Source organism: Penicillium psychrosexuale, assembly GCF_028828465.1.
Source record: "Penicillium psychrosexuale strain IBT 29551 chromosome Unknown utg000001l, whole genome shotgun sequence".
Classification (NCBI taxonomy): domain Eukaryota; kingdom Fungi; phylum Ascomycota; class Eurotiomycetes; order Eurotiales; family Aspergillaceae; genus Penicillium; species Penicillium psychrosexuale.
In genome coordinates this window covers 1,168,514-1,187,366 of record NW_026643186.1, presented here as the reverse complement: position 1 = coordinate 1,187,366, position 18,853 = coordinate 1,168,514, and the positions used below count along the sequence as shown (strand labels likewise).

The following is an 18,853-nucleotide window of genomic DNA, read 5'->3' as shown; positions in this document are numbered from 1 at the left end:
TGGTGCTGTCTGTTATGATACCCGGAGGAGCAGTGAATAACACTCCCCGCTCTTGTGTACCTGGTTTCGGGTCATTTGTGTGCTCTCTCAAGATGCACTGTATTGTTAATACCTTATGGCTAGCCATACCTAATACTATTATTATCTCTTTATCACAATGAAGATTGATCGATGTCTTCATGAAGCGAAAGCAGCCTAATGTAGGCTTGGCTGTAGGGTAGCTTATACGGCTGACTGTAGAACCACTCGCGCAACTCTTATCGACAAGCTTTCATCTTTCCAGGCGGCGCTCGTTCACCTTATTCCTTCTGTCCATTGAAATCCGCTGCGTCTTATCCACCATTTAAATACAATACTGATTCAATAGCAAGGGCTGTTATTGTTTAATCTGTGGATCCGCTGGCGGTGGCCTCAGAATGCGACTCGCTTTCTAAACTTCATCTGCCCCCTCGCCCTTCACCTCACTTTTCGCGATAGGACCATTATTATCTAAACCCGAATTTATCTCGATCTTTTCCTCACACACCTTCATTCCAGACTACGGCCTTCCATCATGTCCGTCTGGAACCCTGATAACATCCGCGATGTTGCCGAATCCGTCGGTATCCTCAACCTGAATAACGATGTGACCGAGAATCTCGCCCGGGACGTCGAATATCGGGTTGCGCAGGTCCTGGAGGAAGCGCTCAAGTGTATGCGCCACTGTAAGCGAACAGTTCTTACCACTCAAGACATTGCGCTGGCATTGCGCAACCTGGACGTGGAGCCATTGTATGGCTACGACTCCACACGTCCGTTGAAGTTCGGCGAAGCCTCGCTAGGACCTGGCCAACCGCTGTTCTACGTTGAGGATGAGGAGGTTGACTTTGAGAAGTTGATCAATGCGCCTCTGCCAAAGGTTCCCCGCGAAGTCTCCTTCACTGGTGAGTGGATACTCTTCCCTACTTATGTGCTGTACAGCCTCTAACGTCTACTCTAGCCCACTGGTTAGCCGTTGAAGGTGTGCAGCCGTCGATCCCTCAGAACCCGACCGCTGCCGATTCTCGTAACCTCGAATTGATCTCGAAGGGTCCGAATGCCAACTCCACACTGGCGGCAATCAGTGGCACAGGCGACGTGGCTGTCAAGCCACTGGTCAAGCATGTGCTTTCAAGGGAACTCCAGCTCTACTTTGAAAAGGTCTGCAGTGCCTTCTTGAACGAAACAAGCGAAGATTATCGCACCTCCGGGTATTCCAGCCTTCGCGAGGACCCAGGTCTGCACCAGCTGGTGCCATACTTTGTCCAATTCATTGCCGAGAAGGTTACGCATAGTCTCAAGAATGTTTTCGTTCTTACTCAGGTGATGCACATGGCCGAGGCGCTGGTTCAGAACAAGTCACTTTACGTGGACCCTTACGTGAGCAAACCTACTATCAGAGAAGAACATGATCAGACGCTAACCGCATCAGATCGCATCCCTCGTACCATCCATTCTTACCTGCCTCATCGGTCGACAGCTCGGCGGATCTGCGGATCTCGCAGAGTCATTCGCTCTGCGCGATATGGCCGCCTCTCTCCTCAGTCTAATTGCCAAAAAGTACTCCCACTCATCTCACATGCTCAAGCCTCGACTCGTGCGCTCCTGTCTCAAGACCTTCCTCGACCCTTCAAAGCCATTCGGTGCTCACTATGGTGCCGTCATCGGACTGCAATCTGTCGGCGGCTCTGAAGTAATCCGAGTGCTCGTCATTCCCAATTTGCACGAATATACCAAACTCCTCAGCGATGGATTGGACGATGCTGCTCGTCGGCCAGCTGCCGAGCGAGTTCTGGGTGCACTTGTGGCTGTGTTGGGCTCGCTGCGTAGTAGTCAACCGTTTTTGACCAATGGTCATACTGTCACAGACGACCTCCGCTCCAGACTAGTTGACAAGGTCGGTGATATCATTGCATCAAGAATCGTGGAGGCTGGTGAGGTGCAGCTAGCACATATCATTTTGGAATCATGAACTTTTGCATGGTATCTCTCGGGTGCTTTTGCGATGAGATCCCGATGATTTGTTCGTACGACATGGCGTTATTTCGGGCGTTGGTTCAGGGATTATGGATACCTAGTAGACATATTCAGAATGTGGATATGTTTCATTCTTAAATAATCACATTGACACACACATTGATCAGTGTGTTTTATATGGTAACTCCATCCATGGATATCCTACTTTTATGTAGTGGATTCCCCTCTTTGATATCTATCTCGACTTTTCTTCCCTCGGGAAACGAAGGGCTTTGCTTTTTGCACATGTGCTTACTCTCGTGGGTCATAATTTTGTGGCGCTTGTCTGTTGTCATTCACATTGGTAGTGGCTTGCGTAGAATACGTATACGTAGACGCTTGGGCCCCCCATTATATGCTGAGTCATGCATAACTTATGTAATGTCTTCAGGGACAAAGTTTAATTCTGCCTAGTCTCACCGCTCGTGTGAGAACCAGGGCCTCGCTTTGGCGTTTTCTTTCGTCTCTCACAGGTTGAAATCGTCCGTGACGGTCTGCACATTACTCCAGCTCTAACTTGCCCAATTTGTGTGTAACATATTACAGACTCCAATACTCCGTATATTCCCTGCAATTGAGACTAACACAATTGTTTCCCTGATGTCAGACAAATTTTGATCCGATTTGCCCCACACTGCCGCGGGCCCACAAAGAAAATCACTCATTACCAACCGAGCTGACCTTCAGCAAACATTTTGCACTTCCCCTCCCACTCGAGGTCACCAAGGCCACAACAAAAACTGCTTCGCAAATATTTTTTTCTTAGCGAGAGATTCCTTGTTCTCTCTAGCCCACAAGTAATCAATCCTTGATCTCGGGCACCCATCGGGCTTTTGGGTGAGACTGTCCTACAGACAAACCCCCGCCGATGTTCACGACTGTGGCCCTCCGCTACCTCGTGCTGATTTAAGCCGGACTTGTCTTCGCCTTCCATGAGCCCAACTGATCTTCTGCGATTCTTGTCTAAGCCCGCGAAGTAAGTGTGATTTTTCCCTCTGTGTTTGGAAAAGCCAAAACAATCAAAGACATTGAATCGAGATATCACGGCCAATGTCTATCTTTTATTATAGCACTGTTTCTAACCAGCATCCTGCTTTAGGCCTCGATAACGCGACTCCCGTCGTCACCAACGCCTACGTTTTCGAATACCCTTTTTTCAAAGCAGAATTCTCGTCTGCTAGACCCGATACTTTGACCGGTATCGGTATCTTTCAGGACGAGGGTACCGACTGCTAGTCACCATTTCTCTTAGCATCTTCTTCTTGTCCTTCGCCTTCCGCCCTCCTTAGCAGCCCTTTGGTCTGTTTGGAGATTATACCCGCCTGGTCTGACCAGTTAAATCTTTGTTTCAGGGCCTTCTCTTCTCAGACGGGCATCGCCCCCTTGGCCGTCTGGGTAAGTAGACAGTGCTTCTATAGCCTATCTTCTCGAAGTACATAGGGCGGTCCGACGTCACTGTTTCTGCTTCGTTCAACCCACACAAGTACAACAGCTCAAGCTACATCCGTCATCATGGTTTACGTCGGTATTCCAACGAACTACACCACCTCGCCGTCCTCGTTCGTCGCGGGGACCCCGTCTCTGACAATCAACTATGAGGCCACCCAGGATCTCGACTCGACCAATGCCTTCGAAGGTCCTGAGAAGCTTCTCGAGGTTTGGTTTGCGCCATCTGCCGCTGAACTAGGCGCCGCCGGCTCCGAGGGCCTCAAGAAAGTGCCAGGGGAAATCTGGAAGGACATGTTGGACCTGGTCAACTGCCAAGTGCTTTCCGTTATCTCCTCCGATGAGATGGACGCCTACCTTCTGTCGGAGTCCAGTATGTTTGTCTGGCCGCACAAGTTGATTCTCAAGACGTGCGGAACTACCACCTTGCTTTCGGGACTCCCCCGCATCTTGGAGATCGCCGCTCTGTTCGCAGGCTTCCCACGCGCTACGGCGCCTCCATCCCGGGGTATCACGGTGGCTGCGGCTCCCTACCGAGTCTTCTACAGCCGGAAGAACTTCCTCTTCCCCGACCGTCAACGTGGCCCCCACCGCAGCTGGCGCGATGAGGTGCGCTCTATGGACAAATTGTTCGTCAACGGCAGCGCCTACATGATCGGGAAGATGAATGGAGAACATTGGTATCTCTACCTTACCGAGCCTGGCACCGTACTCACCCCACCGGCGAGTCCCAAGGAGGAGGTTGACTTCCACGAGACCGAAACCAAGGTTCTCAGCTTCCCTGAAGCCAAACTGCGCACTGATTGTGATGAGCACGATGAGACCCTCGAGGTTCTGATGACCGACCTTGACCAGGAAAATGCGAAGCAGTTCTATCTCGAAAACGCCACTGCTGTGGCCGAGAAGCGTCACCGCAACTCGGAGAAAGACGATGATCACTTGGACGTCTTCAGCAACACCTCCGACATGGACGAGGAGACTGGTGGCATCTTGCCGCCGGAGCTCACCACCGAGGGCCACGCTCTGGGCACTATCGTCTCTGAGTCATGCGGCCTGTCCGACGTGTACTCCAAAAGCAAGTTCCCGGATGCTCGCATCGATGCGTACCTCTTCACTCCATGTGGCTTCTCTGCCAATGGCGTTGTGCCGGCTCCTGATGGCAACGCCCCGATCCACTACTTCACTGTGCATGTCACACCGGAGCCTCAGTGTTCGTACGCATCTTTTGAGACCAACGTTCCGCACTCTCAGAATGGCAAGGCCACCGCCGACATCATCCAGCAGGTTGTTGCGATCTTCAAGCCTGGCCGTTTCAGCATCACCTTGTTCGAGACTAAGCCCGCGTTGGATGAACTCGACGAGACGAATGGGCAGCATGATTTGGCGCACGCTCAGCGCCAGGCTCATCGACGCAGCAACAAGATGGAGCATGTTGAAGGCTACCGTCGTGTCGATCGCATCGTCCATGACCTGAACGGTTATGATCTTGTGTTCCGTTACTACGAACGCAATGACTGGAAAGGGGGGGCACCGCGACTTGGAGAAAAGGGATTCTGAGCCGACTTGGTTCTTCAGCCATCCGCTATTAGACTATCTCCTTCTCGCGGGTGCGACCTTTCTATCCGTTTGGGTTTCTGCTTATTTGGCATTCAATTTTGCACAGTCCTTTCTGTTTTGTTTATTTTTCGTATCATCTCGTTTATTTCCTTACATAGTGCACAGCATCGCATGATTAAGCTGAGCGACTCATTCTTTTGTCATTTGTTACAGTGGTTCAGTCGAGAAATCTTGAAACATAGGTATATCGAGCTCCTCAGAATTTCGGTTTGTCATTCCTTTGATCATACATCATACCTGGTTTCGAAGACTCATTTTAGAGTCCACTCAAGCGTCTTGAGCTGCAATATTATCATTTTCTGCACCATATTCTTTCCAGTGTAGAGTGTAAATTCGAATTCTAAGATTCCCAAACGCGTACGGAGTACAGCATCCAATGTAGTGTCATAGTCCACCTCGGACGGAAGGCGGTGAGATGCGTCCTTATCTTGTCTTTTGTCCAAATTACTTCCAATCGATCAACGAGCTACTTTCGAAACCCCGCAAATCATATCGCTATCTACGGTCCTTTGAGAGATACATTACTTTCAGTCCAACTAGCATTCATTCTTTGTTCCAACCCGAGGTTGATATCGACCTTCCTCCCCCGGCGCAACGGCGCAGCGCGAAATCCTCGGCCCTCGAAAGAGCTACACCTGGCGCTCATATTCTATCGAAAAGATTGGGCATTCTCGTAGCCGGCTATTTTGAACACAAGCTTACCGAGCCATCATACGCGCAACACATCGCGCGCCCATTTATCCGCTACAACCTCTCAAAATGTCGTCACCACCACCATACCAATCGTCATCCAATCCCCTCAAACGACCCTCCATCTCCTCTGCCTCACAGCCGATTGGCAAGAAACAACGCATGCATCCACTCCGCCAAACGTCATTCCCGAACGGCATCGATGTTGGAGATCGCAGTTTCGCTGGTACCAGCGAAGCCGGTAGCGTGACAGGCAGTTTCACAGGGAGTCTAGGCGGAGCAAGCGCAGATGGAATCTTCTCTGCCGCACGGGGAAAGAAACGCGGACGCAAGAGTAAAGCCGAGAAAGAACGGGAACGGGAGCGCGATGATGCTCTCAGCGCTAGGGCGGGAGATTCTACACGGTTCGGATCAGTCGATAACGAGGGTTCGGTCCGAGGTGGTCCTTCTGGCGGCGGAGGCGGCGGTGGGGGTGCTGATGATGCGGACGATTATGACGACGACGACGAGGCAGAGCTGTTTGGGCAGCAAGAAGGAGCTACGGATACAGAGGCTGAGAAGAAGAACCTAGCGTACGTTTTCTCCTGTCATTGTGGTAGTATTGGATGAAGCTAATTTTCGTTCTTGGACAGGATCCTGGTTGATGCTTTCAACCCTATGCAATCGGAGCGATACGATCTCTTCAAGCGAGCGAAGCTGCGCAAGGAAACACTCCGCCGTATCGTTAACCATGCCCTCTCACAATCCGTCCCGGCCAGCGTGGTCACGACCGTCAACGGCTTCACCAAGGTCTTCGCCGGTGAGGTGATTGAAATGGCGCGAACGGTTCAGGCCCAATGGGCCGAAGCACACGACCTTGCTGCGCGCGATGCGTTCGAGGCCGAAGAAGCCGCTGCCGAAGCCGCGGCCCAGGCGAAAGCCTCAGCTGCGAACGCAAATTCAAAACACTCCACACCAACCCCCACAGGCACTCCAACTTCTTTCGGCAATGGTGTTAAAAAAGAACCACACGACTCTAGTCGTACACCTACACCCTCTATCCCTACTTATCAGAACTCTCCGCACCAAACTCCCACTCCTCTCCGCCCCAGACGCGAGTTCCGTCTTCCGCCAAACCCACACCGTGGCCAACTTCTTCCATCACATTTGCGTGAAGCGGTACGGCGGACGAAGCGTGATGGTGAAGGTGGTGGAGTCGGTTACTCGGGATTGAGTCTGGAGAACCTGGGAGTTCGAGGCTCATTCACGTGGAACTCGGGGAGTGCAGGTGGGAGGAGGCTTTTCAGATGAAACTCAGTCTTCATTGCATATTTGGTGGGATTTTTTACTTTCTTTTCATGTCTAATACTACACTAAAATTAGCGATCTGGACTTTGGGGGAAAATTGATACAGCAGACTGGCTCTGATATCACGATTCTTCTCTTCCGCAACATACTATGTATGTATGTACTACGAACAGACTTGAATCCAGTCTTAATTTAGAACACAAGCGTATCAATCGCACATTCCATTAGATTTGATCGATCGAACCCAGACGCCCTCGATCTTGGCAGGGGCGAAGAATGCCGGTGTCATTTACAACACATCTAAGTACTCCGTGCAGGCAGACATGATTCGTATTGGATAGGAGCTATTGTCTAGGGTTAATTATTTGCTCCATTTTCTTCATGTGGTCTCTCACTATACCCTGTGTGTCGAATCCTACTGTTTTCAAACAGTCAAGTCTACTCCTAGTGTAACCGACATACCAAACACAGCCATGTCCTGGATACTACATATCACAGAAGGGTGGTGCTTTTCTCAACTTCATCCTGCTGCCTATGTGGTTAGGTGGTCTGGTTGGGTACATGGCGTTCTCGGAATTAGGGCTATTCTCAATGTCATACAGTAGACGGAGCACGGAGTAGAGATGGACTAAATGAAAATACATAGTAGACCTATCCTTTATCCCCATCCAAAATCAAGAATGAGGTAGATCATTTATTCGACCCTGCAGAAAGCCACCGCGCATGTGCAGCCCTTGCTGCTATCCGAGTGGCGTTCTCCTCTCCGTTCCTGCAATAATGTGGGACTACATAGTCCGATGTCCACCTGTCTCCCACGGAATATGCGATTGGATCTGAACACATCAGGGCTGGCGCTTGCAGGGCCGCGTCGACTGCAACTCCTTTCTTTCTTGGCAGCCTCTTTCTTGATGGGATCGCCGAGGGAGGGGGTTGCTACGTATCTCAGTTTCTTGCATGTCTCTGCTTTCTTTGTGTTTCTTTTAGTGTCATTCTGTTCTTTTTATACCCTCTTTTTCGGTTGGAGTGGGATAGTCGTCCTTCTTACCTCATAGCCTGGTTCTTATTCGGATATTGGACGTCTTTGACTTGCGTTTATAATGCACTCCCTCCAGCCCTCCAATCTATATACCCGTTTAATAGATACAATACCTACAGCCTTGCTTTGGTCCTCCGGGGATTCATCGGTGAAAGGAGATCCCAGAAAGAGTGTTAAATGGATTGACGTATGTGTTGAAAGCAGATAATATACGATATATCTAACATGTTTAACTTCTAGGGCCTGAGAGGAATCGCCTCATTCCTAGTAGTGCTAACGCATCTCGCCCGCGCCTGGGACTATGATCTATTCTCACCACGCGACAACGAGGACGCCAGCCCGCGAATCCTCCAATGGCCCATCCTCCGAATCCCCTGGCAAGGCCGTCTAGGCGTAACGATCTTCGCATTCTTAACCGGCTACGTCTGCGCGTTGAAACCGCTCAAGCTGTCGCGAACAGGTGATACATTAGGCGCATTCGAGACAATAGCAAAGAGCGCATTTCGTCGACCGCCACGACTCATCTTTCCCGCGACGATTGCGCTGTTCATCTCGTGGACTGTTGCGCAATTCGGCGGGTTTATAGTCGCCAATAGATCCGATTGCTGGTGGTGTCGGTATGCGGCGCCGGATCTGGAGGATTCGTTTTGGAAAGAGCTTATTCGGTTGCCGATGAATTTCTTGTCGACTTGGACGACGGGATACATGGCGTATGATGATCATCAGTGGGCGCTTCTGCCGCTGCTGGCTTCGTCTATGTTGGTCTATCTGGTGCTTTCGGCGACTATGTTTGTCAAGTTTCGGTATAGGGTCTTGATCTATGTTGGCTTGTTGTTGTATTTCCATCAGGATGCATCCAAGGATATAGGTGAGTGTTGTTCGTGGAAACAACATATGAGCCTTCAATTTAGTGCTCGTGGCAGACAAAATGACCAATCGCTAATGCCGAGTATAGAAACCTTCCAAATGCAAGCCATCTACGGCATGCTCCTCAGCGACTTCTCCTACCACGCACCCCTCAAAGATTGGATAGAAGACCACCCACGAGGCCGGAAGATGCTCACCATCCCGCTCACAATCATTGCATTATTCCTCGCTTCATATCCCGGCGAACACCCCGAATGGGCCGGCTGGTCGAACGCAATGCTCGAAGCAAGCCAATACATCTTCCCGCCAGACGTCAACGTCGGGAAACGCTACACGGCCCTCGCAATCGACATGATCATCCTCGCGATCTTCTTCTCGCCTTCGACGAAAGACTTCCTCTCCAGCAGACTCCTGCTCTGGCTCGGCAAGCAGAGTTTCGCCGTCTACCTCATCCACGGAACCATGTTGCGTGTCGTGCTCTGCTGGATGCTGTATGGTATCAGCGGGCAGCCGTGGGAGGGTCCTGAGGCGTTGACTGATGATGTCCGCGACGACTGGTTGCCTATCCGGCCGCCGTGGGTCGTTGCGATTAGCATTCCGGCCTGGATTGGGATGGTCTATTTCCTTGCTGCGCTGTGGACGGCGTATGTGGATACTTTCTGTGCTTCTCTAACGCAGAAGCTGGAGAGGGCTGCTTTTGTTGAGGATGAGAAGATGCCGTTGTCGTTGCAATCGGTCCCTATGCAGACGGCTTGATATAGATTTGAGTTGGCTCACCTGGGCTTTTGGTGTTTTGTGGCTGCTTTTCTTCGACATGGCTAGTCCATGGCCATGGGTGTAAATATGACTTGTTCTGGCTTTTCCCTTTGCTCTTCGCGTCTTTATCCAATGCAGTAGCAAAATCAGTAATGAAAGCTTCAATTATAGAAGTGTACATAGCCAAATGGAGATTGTGGTCAACTAAATTCTACTCTTCAAATCACGAAAACAAAATGCAAATGCCACTGCGCCATATTTTACAGTTTGTATAAACACACGCCGATCAAGCACGGCGAGAGCCACGCCGCCCATTGGATTTGCGAGCTGCCGTCTGGCTATTCTTCAACGACTTGCTTGCCTTGGCCCGTTCGTTCTCTAGGGTTTGCATGTGCTCCTTGCGGCGGAGTTCGTTACGCTCCTTCCGCATGAGCTCATCCTCGTCTTTTCGCTGTTGTTCGTATTCATCAGCGCGCTTCTTCTTTTCCTTGGCGAGACGTTGCTCCACCGTTGAAGTGCCAATGCTTTCTGAGACAGACTTTGAGAAGTTGGTGCCGACTTTGCCGAATTTGTTGTAGATGCGGTCGATCAAGCTGATTTTCCCACCTTGTTCAGGGGACGCAGCGAGTTCGGTGCGTGCTTTCTCTTGTGCTTTTTCTTGCGCGGCTTTTTCCTTCTCAAGCCGTTCCAGCAGCCTGCGAAGGGGCTTGCTTTCGGTGTTTTGGGTAACTGCCGAGTACTTCGGTCCATTGGATGGTCTCCGGGCGATCGACAGGTGCATCCACTTCCGGAAGGCCTCCGAGTTGATCAGATAAGTTTGACCCAGGCCGAAAATACCACTTGCCACAAAGTAGAGCTGCAGGGCACTCGGCATGAACGCCATGAAGGCAAAAGACATGACAGGGAAACCATACACGATGTACTTTCCTGCTTCGGTTTGCATCATGGGCATAGCGCCGGATTCACCACCTCTCTGTTATCTTAGTTAGTATCGCAGTTATAGTAGACCACATGAGACCAACTTACCCTCAGAGACAGACACAGCGTGCCTGCAGCCATCATAGGCAAGATGTACGTAGGATCAGCAACAGTCAAATCCTTAAGCCATCCCACTTGTTCCGCGGCCAGGGCCGGCACTGGCAACGTAGTCATTGCTCGCACGACTCGGAAACATCCGAAACCAAGTGGAATTTGCAACATGGGAATAAATGACTTCCATGTGACAATGCCGTGCTTCTGGTTGATCTCATTGATCTGGGCCCTCAAAATCTGGGCTTCCTGCTGGTTCCCGTCGGTCGTGGCAGTGAACATCCTTTTTCGGAGGGGCTCAGTCTCCGGTTTGGCGTTGGTCATTCTTGTAGAATTCTCGGAGGCGCCAATGACAGCTTTCAGCATTGCCACACGAGTCAAAATACCGACGGCCACGATACTAGCCCACCATGGCAAGCCGGTCCATATGTGAGTGTGCTCGATAAGCCATTGCATCGTCGTCGTGAAGCCCCAGCCGAAGTCCAGCCCAAGCTCCTTGAGATATCCAATGGTCTCCGGGATCGCGGTAATCTCAGTCATGTCTACCGTATTCTTCAATGAGCCGTCTATAGCATATTCAGGGAGTATGTCGGGGTGGGTAGAGGAGGTGGAATTGAATCGGACTGCGGCCGGGCCGACAACAGCTGGTGTCATGCGCCAGGGAGCACTGCCGGATAGTGCTGATTTCAATTGGCTCCGCTGGCTAGGGAACCGCAGGCTTTGTGACCGCAAGGTAGACATCTGCAAAGCCAAGTCAATTTCGATGTTTTTGCAAATCCGAGTCAACGGGAGAACAGACAGATCTAGAGGAGCGGGACATGGCGGTCATTCTCTGACGTGCAAGGGCAGCGGCTGCGCCGGACCCTTTCAGGCCAACAGATCCCATCATGGTGGTTTGGGTAATTAGAAATGGGTAGATAGCCAGTACGGGAGAGTTGTTCTCGTGCCGTTCGGCGCGACTTTTTCTGCCCGGGCGGTAAATGCCGACCCACGGCTATGTTGTACAGGACAGGCACGGAGACTCGGAGACTCGAATATGGAAATATGGATAAATAGATGGAATTCATAGACTTAGATATTCTATATGGTAACAACATCTGGTTGCAAATGTAAATCCCAATTCGCCAAACGCCCCCCTGAGCCAAAAGGTCTATGTACAACCACTAAATTCAGGTGTGCACAGAAAGCCAGGTATCGATCCCAAATCACATATGCTTCGATTTTGTCCTCCGCGTAAATGCAGTCATTGTTGAACGGATCAAACGGCAGAAACATCAATCACTTATTCCAAAGAAGCAGTGTCCCTCAGTCCAGGGCGTCTCCGCTCCGAAGGAAGCTCCCGCATTTCAACACCGGGGCCCACTGCATGTGAGCGGCGGTGGTTGGGGAAGATCTATATAATGAGAGCAGCTAATCAGTCATAGAATCCACATAGACTTATGTAAAACTCCTCATACCTTAGTGTTAGACCATCCAAGGCGGAAAGCAGCCTCGTGTGCGAACAGCTCTCCAAAGCCTAGCATGAGACCATTGACGAAGGGGAGGAAGAGGTTGATGACCGCTCCGCGAAGGAGACCCCACACACTTGGCGGCTTATAAAGCATCATGAGTGAGCTTGTGGTTGATGGGACCGAGGAGGACAATTCATGGTTCGCGGAGTAGTTCTCTGAGTCGGAGGGGACGGTGATGGCAGAGTCGTAGAGCTCGGCGGGCGAGGCGGAGGTGGGGTCGGAGGCCATTATTAGGATCGGAAAAGACCGAGGATTTGTATTGTGTCTTTAAGTAACGGCGTCTGAGTTGGTGTTGACCCTTGATCTCGAGAAAAAGGTAAAGTAAAATGATGCGATGGTCCCGATGAGCTCGTTGGGGTATCATGTGGATTATGTCAGCAGGTTTTGTGCCGCGGGCGCCTATCCGCCTTCTTAACTACATAGGAGAGGCGATTACAACCCTCTGCTTTCAATCTTCTCGAATGTTTCTCTTTATCCATGACTAATTCTATAGAGCTCATGTTTAAAGTAAAGAAAAAACTAGCAGCACCCAAGATAGTCACGCTTGTTATATTCATTGACGGGAGGTCATTTGCAACATGAAGAACTTGACACTTTAATGGAGGAATGATTCGAGCAAATAGATATGTAAAATACAACTATCAGCCAAGCCCATCGTTATGCCATCTATCAATGCAAGATGATTCCTGCTTTCCACCACCGTCCACACCTCAAGTGTTCTCTAATGTATGAAATTATTCATCCCACTAGATTAAAACGACTCCAATCGGCTCATGATTATGTGCTCAAAACAAATTTTGTATTAAAAAATAAAAACTATCTATATGTTAAGTTTCAAAATCAAGTATATATGCAATGGATATCAAAAGACGCCGCCAATGTCATCCATGTTCTTTTCCACATCAGTCATACCAGTAAACCATTTCCACAATGCTCCACAAGCTGAAAGAAATGAAAAAATTTCCTCCTCCTTTTTAAAGATTCCCGGGACCAATTCCCGAGATCAAGTTTGGCAACATCTATGCCTTGACAGCCTTCTCCTCGTCCTCGTGGTAAGCGAACCTCGACAGACGACGAATGGCCTCTCCCTTGAAGTAGAAGACATAGGGAATGGCGCAGCAAGCCAGGCCGATGAATGCAAGAAGCGAACTGGCCCATTCGTCGCCCAGACGCTCGTACATTTGCTCTGTGAAGAGCACGGTGGAGGCACCCCAGATGGAACGGATGAAGGTCTTGGCTGCGAGAGCGGATGCGGCTTGGTGCTGGTAGGTGTCAACTGGAGAGATAGTTAGCAACGACTCAAATCAAAAAGATTTAATGCTTTTGATACATACCAAGGTAGTTGTTGGCGGAGTTGTACAGCAGGATAATGCCGAATCCAATAAGGAAGCCTCCCATAGCCGGTCCCATCCAGTGAATGTGGGGGTAGGAGGTCCAGGCGAAGACGAAAAGACCAGAAGGCACACACCAGCAAGCACACATCATGGGAACCAGACGTTTTTCGGCGGGAGGCTTACCACCGCATGCCGCAGACATTTTGAGGTAGTGCTTGTTGACAAAAGGAGCGCAAGCTGCGCTCAAGACCACACCGATGGCCAGAGGAATGAACATGAGACCGGTATTAGACGCGCTCCATCCTTTGCCGCCCTGGTAAACAATGGGGTAGCTAGAAATATAGTTAGTTTCCAGTCTCTGTTAAGTGTATAAAGACAAAAGGTTGTTCACTTACGCAACGAAGAACATGTATAGCAAGCCATAAATGACAGACATGTAGAGAGAAATGAACAAGACGATGGGTTCAAGGAACAGAAGCTGGAAGGGGCGAAGAATGAAGACGCGCAACTCCTCAGCCAATGGGCGAGCATTAAGCTCGGTTTCGGTGGTATACTTAGGGTCGTCCTCAGTCTTGCGGAGTTTCGCTGCACGTCTCTTCAGAATAATTGGTGCGAATGTCTCAGGAACGGTGAAACTGATCATGACCCAGGCAACGAAGGCCAGGATAAGCTGAAGCCAGTAAAGCCAGCGCCAGCCAGCGTTGTCAGCCAAAAAGCCACCAGCAAGTGGACCGATGGCCGGACCAAGGAAGGGAGCAGCGCTGAACGCAGCCATGGGAACACCACGCTCCTCGCTCCTCCACAAATCGGCCAAAGTACCACCGACAAGGGTCATGGGGGCACTGAAAGCGATTCCGTCGATCAAACGGCAGACAATGAGAGTTCCAATGTTCTTAGAAACAGCACACGGAATGACGAAAATAACCGCGAGTGCCAGAGTCAGAGCGTAGACGGGTCGACGTCCGAAGATCTCTGACATCGGAGCAAAGACCATGGGTCCTAAAATAAGGTTAGAGCTATGCGAAGCATATCACACATCTGTGTTACTTACCAACACCGAATCCAATAACGAAAACCGTGACAATAAGCAAGCTGACTTCACGACTGACATGGAAGGACTCCATGGGTCCCTCAATATCGGCTGTAATGACACTACTGCAAAAGGCGACGACGAAGCAGGTGAATGCGACAACCATCGTGCAATACCACTTGTAAGCCTTGGACCAGTTCTTGGGATTATCAGGATCGTCGATGGTGAAGGTCACCATCTTCCAATCCTCGAATTTACCAGTCACATTGGACTTGATCGGCCTGATGATTTCACCCGTCTGCGTCTCAGTGATGTATTCGCGTAAATCCGCATCATCGGTGACCTCGCGGACAGGTAGATCGAGGTAATCATCGGGTACGGCTGCATTGTTGTTCTGAGCCCCGAGGGAGACCGTCCGGATAGCCTCTACTGGAGTCCCATCTGTGTGGGTCTCAGCCGAGCGTGGAGCCTCCATGTTGAAGATATCAGACTGGTGATGGAGGGCTGTACCCAGACAAAGTATGAAGTGCTGTGTAGTTATAGGTGCAGGGTGATATAGGCGCAAGGGGGGTATAGGTGCAAGGCGTTGTATTAGGTGCAAGGTATTGCGATGGCTCGAGATGTTGTAATGGTGGCAAGCTATGGTCATACAATCCGGGGGGGCATTCTTTTATAATTCAACTCCAATAAAATTCGGCGCCGAAATTTCGAGAAGTGGGTCATGATAGAAAGGAAAAAGCAACAAAGAATGATCCATGGACGAACTGTTCATAACATTCCATCGCCGTTTTTCCTACAAGAAGCTCTGATATCGGCCCGCAACCAGGTGGGTTGCCTAATAGGGAATGGCGGAACTAGCCTAATCAGGCAATATGCGACGACAGATGCCTTGGCATTACAGCTTGATTCATGATACCTCATTTTCCCTTGAGAAAAAAACACTTGCTATACTTTTCTATTACCAATGTGAAGCTCTAGACTTATCAGTGTGCAGCTCTACTCATTGGCATGTTGGTAAGCCCACCCTAGCTGGCCTTTCCAAGGAGACTACGACTGTTACACTACGGAGTAGAGAATGCGCTATACATGTCGATCAATGTGATTGTTGAGCAGCAACAGCTGAATGCGTTGTAGCCTGGGATATTTCTTTTGCTGCTGTATACTTCCTATCTTCTTCAAGGGATGTCTTTCCGAGTTCCAGCTTGGCATCAGCTTGGCATCACGCGAAAGCGGGTCGGGCTGTAACCACCACGCGTCGTGAGATCAATCAAGGCGATCGTAATGTAGAGGCCGAATTAGGAGAGCGAGAATTATGAAACATAGTCATCCCTTAGATCAAACAAACCTAAAAAAAGGATTCGAACACGTAGGCATCCAATAGTTGTATCTACTTTGTTCTGGAAGAGACGACCTGAAACAGCATTGAACTTATTTTGATCATTAGCTTGGCCTAGGCATATTATGCACACTGTCACATGAATTTGTATACATACAACTTTTCCGCCCAGTGGGCCACAGTAGGTTAATATGACTATGTTTTTGTGCCCCACCTGTATAGTTCGGAACATATCGCCCAATTTGGAAGACTACTTTATTTCCACATTGGGAATATCAAACCTCTGCAAGGCGGGATGTCGATTCGCCACAGCATTTTTAGATGCTCTAGATTCCTTACATCAAACCTAGGCTTTGTCCGTTGGCCAATGAGAGCACTTGCCAGCGGTTATGGGTCCCTGTCTAGCATCTATAAAGCTAGGTATCTTTTGTATTAGTGGACCATATAAAAGATACAAGTCTCCCAGTCCTTACCCCAGAATTAGTGCAATATGTGTTTTTCTGGTTGTGTGTGGAAATTTTTCTCCGTATTATTGTTGGAGGGCATACTCCGTACTCCGTACCCCATACCCCTTGGTGGAAATTCTACCCCTATCCCCATAATAAATGTTTGTTATTATTTCCTCGACTCATGTATATGCAGGAAGTACATTATGGATTACCAATGCCAGATAAGGATTCCACTAGTATACGAGATCCCTCGTTTCAGGCAGACCCAGACCCTAATTGTGGCGTCAAAATATCACGGATCTCATCATGATGCAACCCTGGAAGTGTCGAAAATGTCACGACGCCGAGTTGGGGTGAACTCGAACTTTAATTTGGTGGTCACACCGGTATCGTGTGTATAAGCCCCACTTTTCATATATCCAAAAGTGCAAATTCCAAAAATCCACGTCTTTCCAAATCCGCTAACTCGGGCCCGTACCGGAAAATTCCCCTTACGATCACGCCGGCTTCAATGCGGAAGATGCCGAGTTTTATGCAAGTTGAGGAGCCTGCGGAGTTAGGCACCGGCGGTGACAGCACCTGTTTGCGAGGTTTGTTTACTAGCTAGTAGTTAGATCGTGTGTCTCCTCCGTCTCTCTCTGTCCACTTTGCTTGCCTATGGAATGCTACTCCGTATGTTGTACTCGTATGCAGTTTTATATCTCATAGAGATCATCCCTGCGGTAGTCATCCCTAGAATAAGCTAAGCTTTGTGCCACCTCTAGGCGGATCCTGAGGATCAAAGGGGGGGCTCTCACGCAGGGGCTTTTGATGGGGCCACTACGGAGTACACATAGAGCCCCTTTATGCATGGGCCGGATACATAACTTGGAATTTAGAGAACCAAAATTTAACTATAAGGCGCTTTGACATTATGGATAACAGGGTCCAGGGTCAAGAAAAGGACGGGAATTTCTCATTTAGCTTCCAGACTATTTTGTAATTGAGACCAGCAACTAGCGTTTGTATTGTAACCAATATAACGGAAACTAGCTTATGAAAAAGAAAAAAAAAAAGAATTCCTCACAGCTTGTTGGTGTGGCCCCGAATTACGGAGTACTAGTCTTCAGATAGCAGAAACCTTAGGGTTTATTCAGCTCTGTAGATGCCCAACTTCAGCAGATTGCTACCTAAATATCCTCTCATTTGATGATTGGACCGAAGAAGGTATGTTTGTTTCAGACAATCTATCAGGCATCAAGTACTTCGCTCGATGTTACCAAATGGAGTTACTTTTCCGAGTACGCGGCTAACCCCTATGATATTAGTACTCGGTTGCAGACCAAATCATCCTCATCGAGTTCGGGCTGCGTTCTTCACGAAAGTGTTGCTCAGATTTTCACCCTAGCTTCATACTCATCGGCGGCCCACTCACCTCTAGGCGAACTTTATGCTTATCGCAGTCTTGGTCAAGTTCCTACTTAGGTGGAACAATGAGGTGTGGTCCCACCAACTTCTGCTCCGGCACGGACTTCCAGTAGCTCATTAATGCTGCTGGTTAAAGGGGGTATGAAAATTTTCAGTATATTGTGGGCGCTAAGCCCTGTGGGCCAAGCTGGAAGTTTACATAGCCGCGGAGGTCAAACTTCGGGAGAGTAACAAGGGTTTAATGATGAGCTGAAAGGGTGGTTTGAAGATTCTATATCAAAATTATAGTGCTTTCCTCGTTGACGATTGACGTTCAAATTGTACTCTAGCTCTTTCTGTCCTTGCTAGGCTTTCAAGGTGTTTGGTTATTGTCGTATATTGGGTCCAAGTGAAATAAGCTCAAAAACTAAGTAGGGTGTGATGAGAAACATTTTAATTATGCTGTCTTCGGTGTCTAGATTGTATCCCAATAGCTATAGGTTTTTCCCTTTTTTTGAACTTTATAGATGAGAGATTTTATATAGCAACCGTGCCAAGCGCCTAGCACCACCATACATATCTAGTATTGAGGCGCCCCATCAAACGCCAGATCTATAAATTAGACTTCTCTTCCACCCTGTAGATATAGAAAACCCTCCTTCATTTGTAATTGGACCAGAAAGAGAATCAGGTAGAATCGACGACGAGAAAGAACTGATGATCCTCGTATTCAGACTCGAAACGACTGAATACAGCCTATATTCAAATTCTTTCCTGCAATACAACATACTGCAAGTTGTATGCATTTACGAGTTCAAGATTCTTGGCATGCAAGAAGTGCATCGAGAGTCATGATGTCAAGATAGGGTTAGCGCTGAAGCCACCCAGTTCCATAAATAACACCAATAGGCATCGCGCGGAGTTCGTTCGAAGATTTAGGGGCGCCAACCGTAAGAACGAGGGAAGGATACTCGTTAGCGGCCAAATCGACACGGGTGCCGTTCGGAACGAATGCCCAATCTGCTTCTTTACTAGATAGGAATCC

At 49.2% G+C, this 18,853-nt stretch overlaps 9 protein-coding genes across 9 annotated transcripts; 6 read left to right on the top strand and 3 right to left on the bottom strand.

Annotated features, from left to right (window-relative positions):
- Positions 1-14: 14 nt before the first annotated feature.
- N7518_000451 (uncharacterized protein) lies at positions 15-387 on the top strand (the record flags this gene model as incomplete). Its single annotated transcript, XM_057181379.1, has 2 exons — positions 15-99; positions 284-387. 2 exons carry the CDS (start codon positions 15-17, stop codon positions 385-387), a joined length of 189 nt encoding a protein of 62 aa, XP_057046729.1.
- Positions 388-553: 166 nt separating this feature from the next.
- On the top strand, positions 554-1,990 carry N7518_000450 (TATA-binding protein-associated factor TAF6; the record flags this gene model as incomplete). The annotated part of the gene is made up of 3 exons (XM_057181378.1): positions 554-923; positions 980-1,398; positions 1,451-1,990. 3 exons carry the CDS (start codon positions 554-556, stop codon positions 1,988-1,990), a joined length of 1,329 nt encoding a protein of 442 aa, XP_057046728.1.
- Positions 1,991-2,966: 976 nt separating this feature from the next.
- On the top strand, positions 2,967-3,270 carry N7518_000449 (uncharacterized protein; the record flags this gene model as incomplete). The annotated part of the gene is made up of 2 exons (XM_057181377.1): positions 2,967-3,010; positions 3,105-3,270. 2 exons carry the CDS (start codon positions 2,967-2,969, stop codon positions 3,268-3,270), a joined length of 210 nt encoding a protein of 69 aa, XP_057046727.1.
- Positions 3,271-3,546: 276 nt separating this feature from the next.
- N7518_000448 (adenosylmethionine decarboxylase SPE2) lies at positions 3,547-5,037 on the top strand (the record flags this gene model as incomplete). The annotated part of the gene is made up of 1 exon (XM_057181376.1): positions 3,547-5,037. One exon carries the CDS (start codon positions 3,547-3,549, stop codon positions 5,035-5,037), a length of 1,491 nt encoding a protein of 496 aa, XP_057046726.1.
- Positions 5,038-5,856: 819 nt separating this feature from the next.
- N7518_000447 (transcription initiation factor TFIID subunit 11 family protein) lies at positions 5,857-7,077 on the top strand (the record flags this gene model as incomplete). The annotated part of the gene is made up of 2 exons (XM_057181375.1): positions 5,857-6,359; positions 6,420-7,077. 2 exons carry the CDS (start codon positions 5,857-5,859, stop codon positions 7,075-7,077), a joined length of 1,161 nt encoding a protein of 386 aa, XP_057046725.1.
- Positions 7,078-8,171: 1,094 nt separating this feature from the next.
- Positions 8,172-9,733, top strand: N7518_000446 (acyltransferase family protein; the record flags this gene model as incomplete). The annotated part of the gene is made up of 3 exons (XM_057181374.1): positions 8,172-8,297; positions 8,351-8,978; positions 9,066-9,733. The coding sequence occupies 3 exons, from the start codon at positions 8,172-8,174 to the stop codon at positions 9,731-9,733; spliced, it is 1,422 nt and encodes a 473-aa protein (XP_057046724.1).
- A 286-nt stretch (positions 9,734-10,019) lies between these two features.
- N7518_000445 (membrane insertase OXA1) lies at positions 10,020-11,651 on the bottom strand (the record flags this gene model as incomplete). The annotated part of the gene is made up of 3 exons (XM_057181373.1): positions 10,020-10,706; positions 10,760-11,503; positions 11,562-11,651. 3 exons carry the CDS (start codon positions 11,649-11,651, stop codon positions 10,020-10,022), a joined length of 1,521 nt encoding a protein of 506 aa, XP_057046723.1.
- A 393-nt stretch (positions 11,652-12,044) lies between these two features.
- On the bottom strand, positions 12,045-12,501 carry N7518_000444 (TOM13-domain-containing protein; the record flags this gene model as incomplete). Its single annotated transcript, XM_057181372.1, has 2 exons — positions 12,045-12,155; positions 12,220-12,501. 2 exons carry the CDS (start codon positions 12,499-12,501, stop codon positions 12,045-12,047), a joined length of 393 nt encoding a protein of 130 aa, XP_057046722.1.
- A 791-nt stretch (positions 12,502-13,292) lies between these two features.
- On the bottom strand, positions 13,293-15,112 carry N7518_000443 (MFS transporter; the record flags this gene model as incomplete). The annotated part of the gene is made up of 4 exons (XM_057181371.1): positions 13,293-13,549; positions 13,608-13,939; positions 14,003-14,606; positions 14,659-15,112. 4 exons carry the CDS (start codon positions 15,110-15,112, stop codon positions 13,293-13,295), a joined length of 1,647 nt encoding a protein of 548 aa, XP_057046721.1.
- Between the last annotated feature and the right edge of the window lie 3,741 nt (positions 15,113-18,853).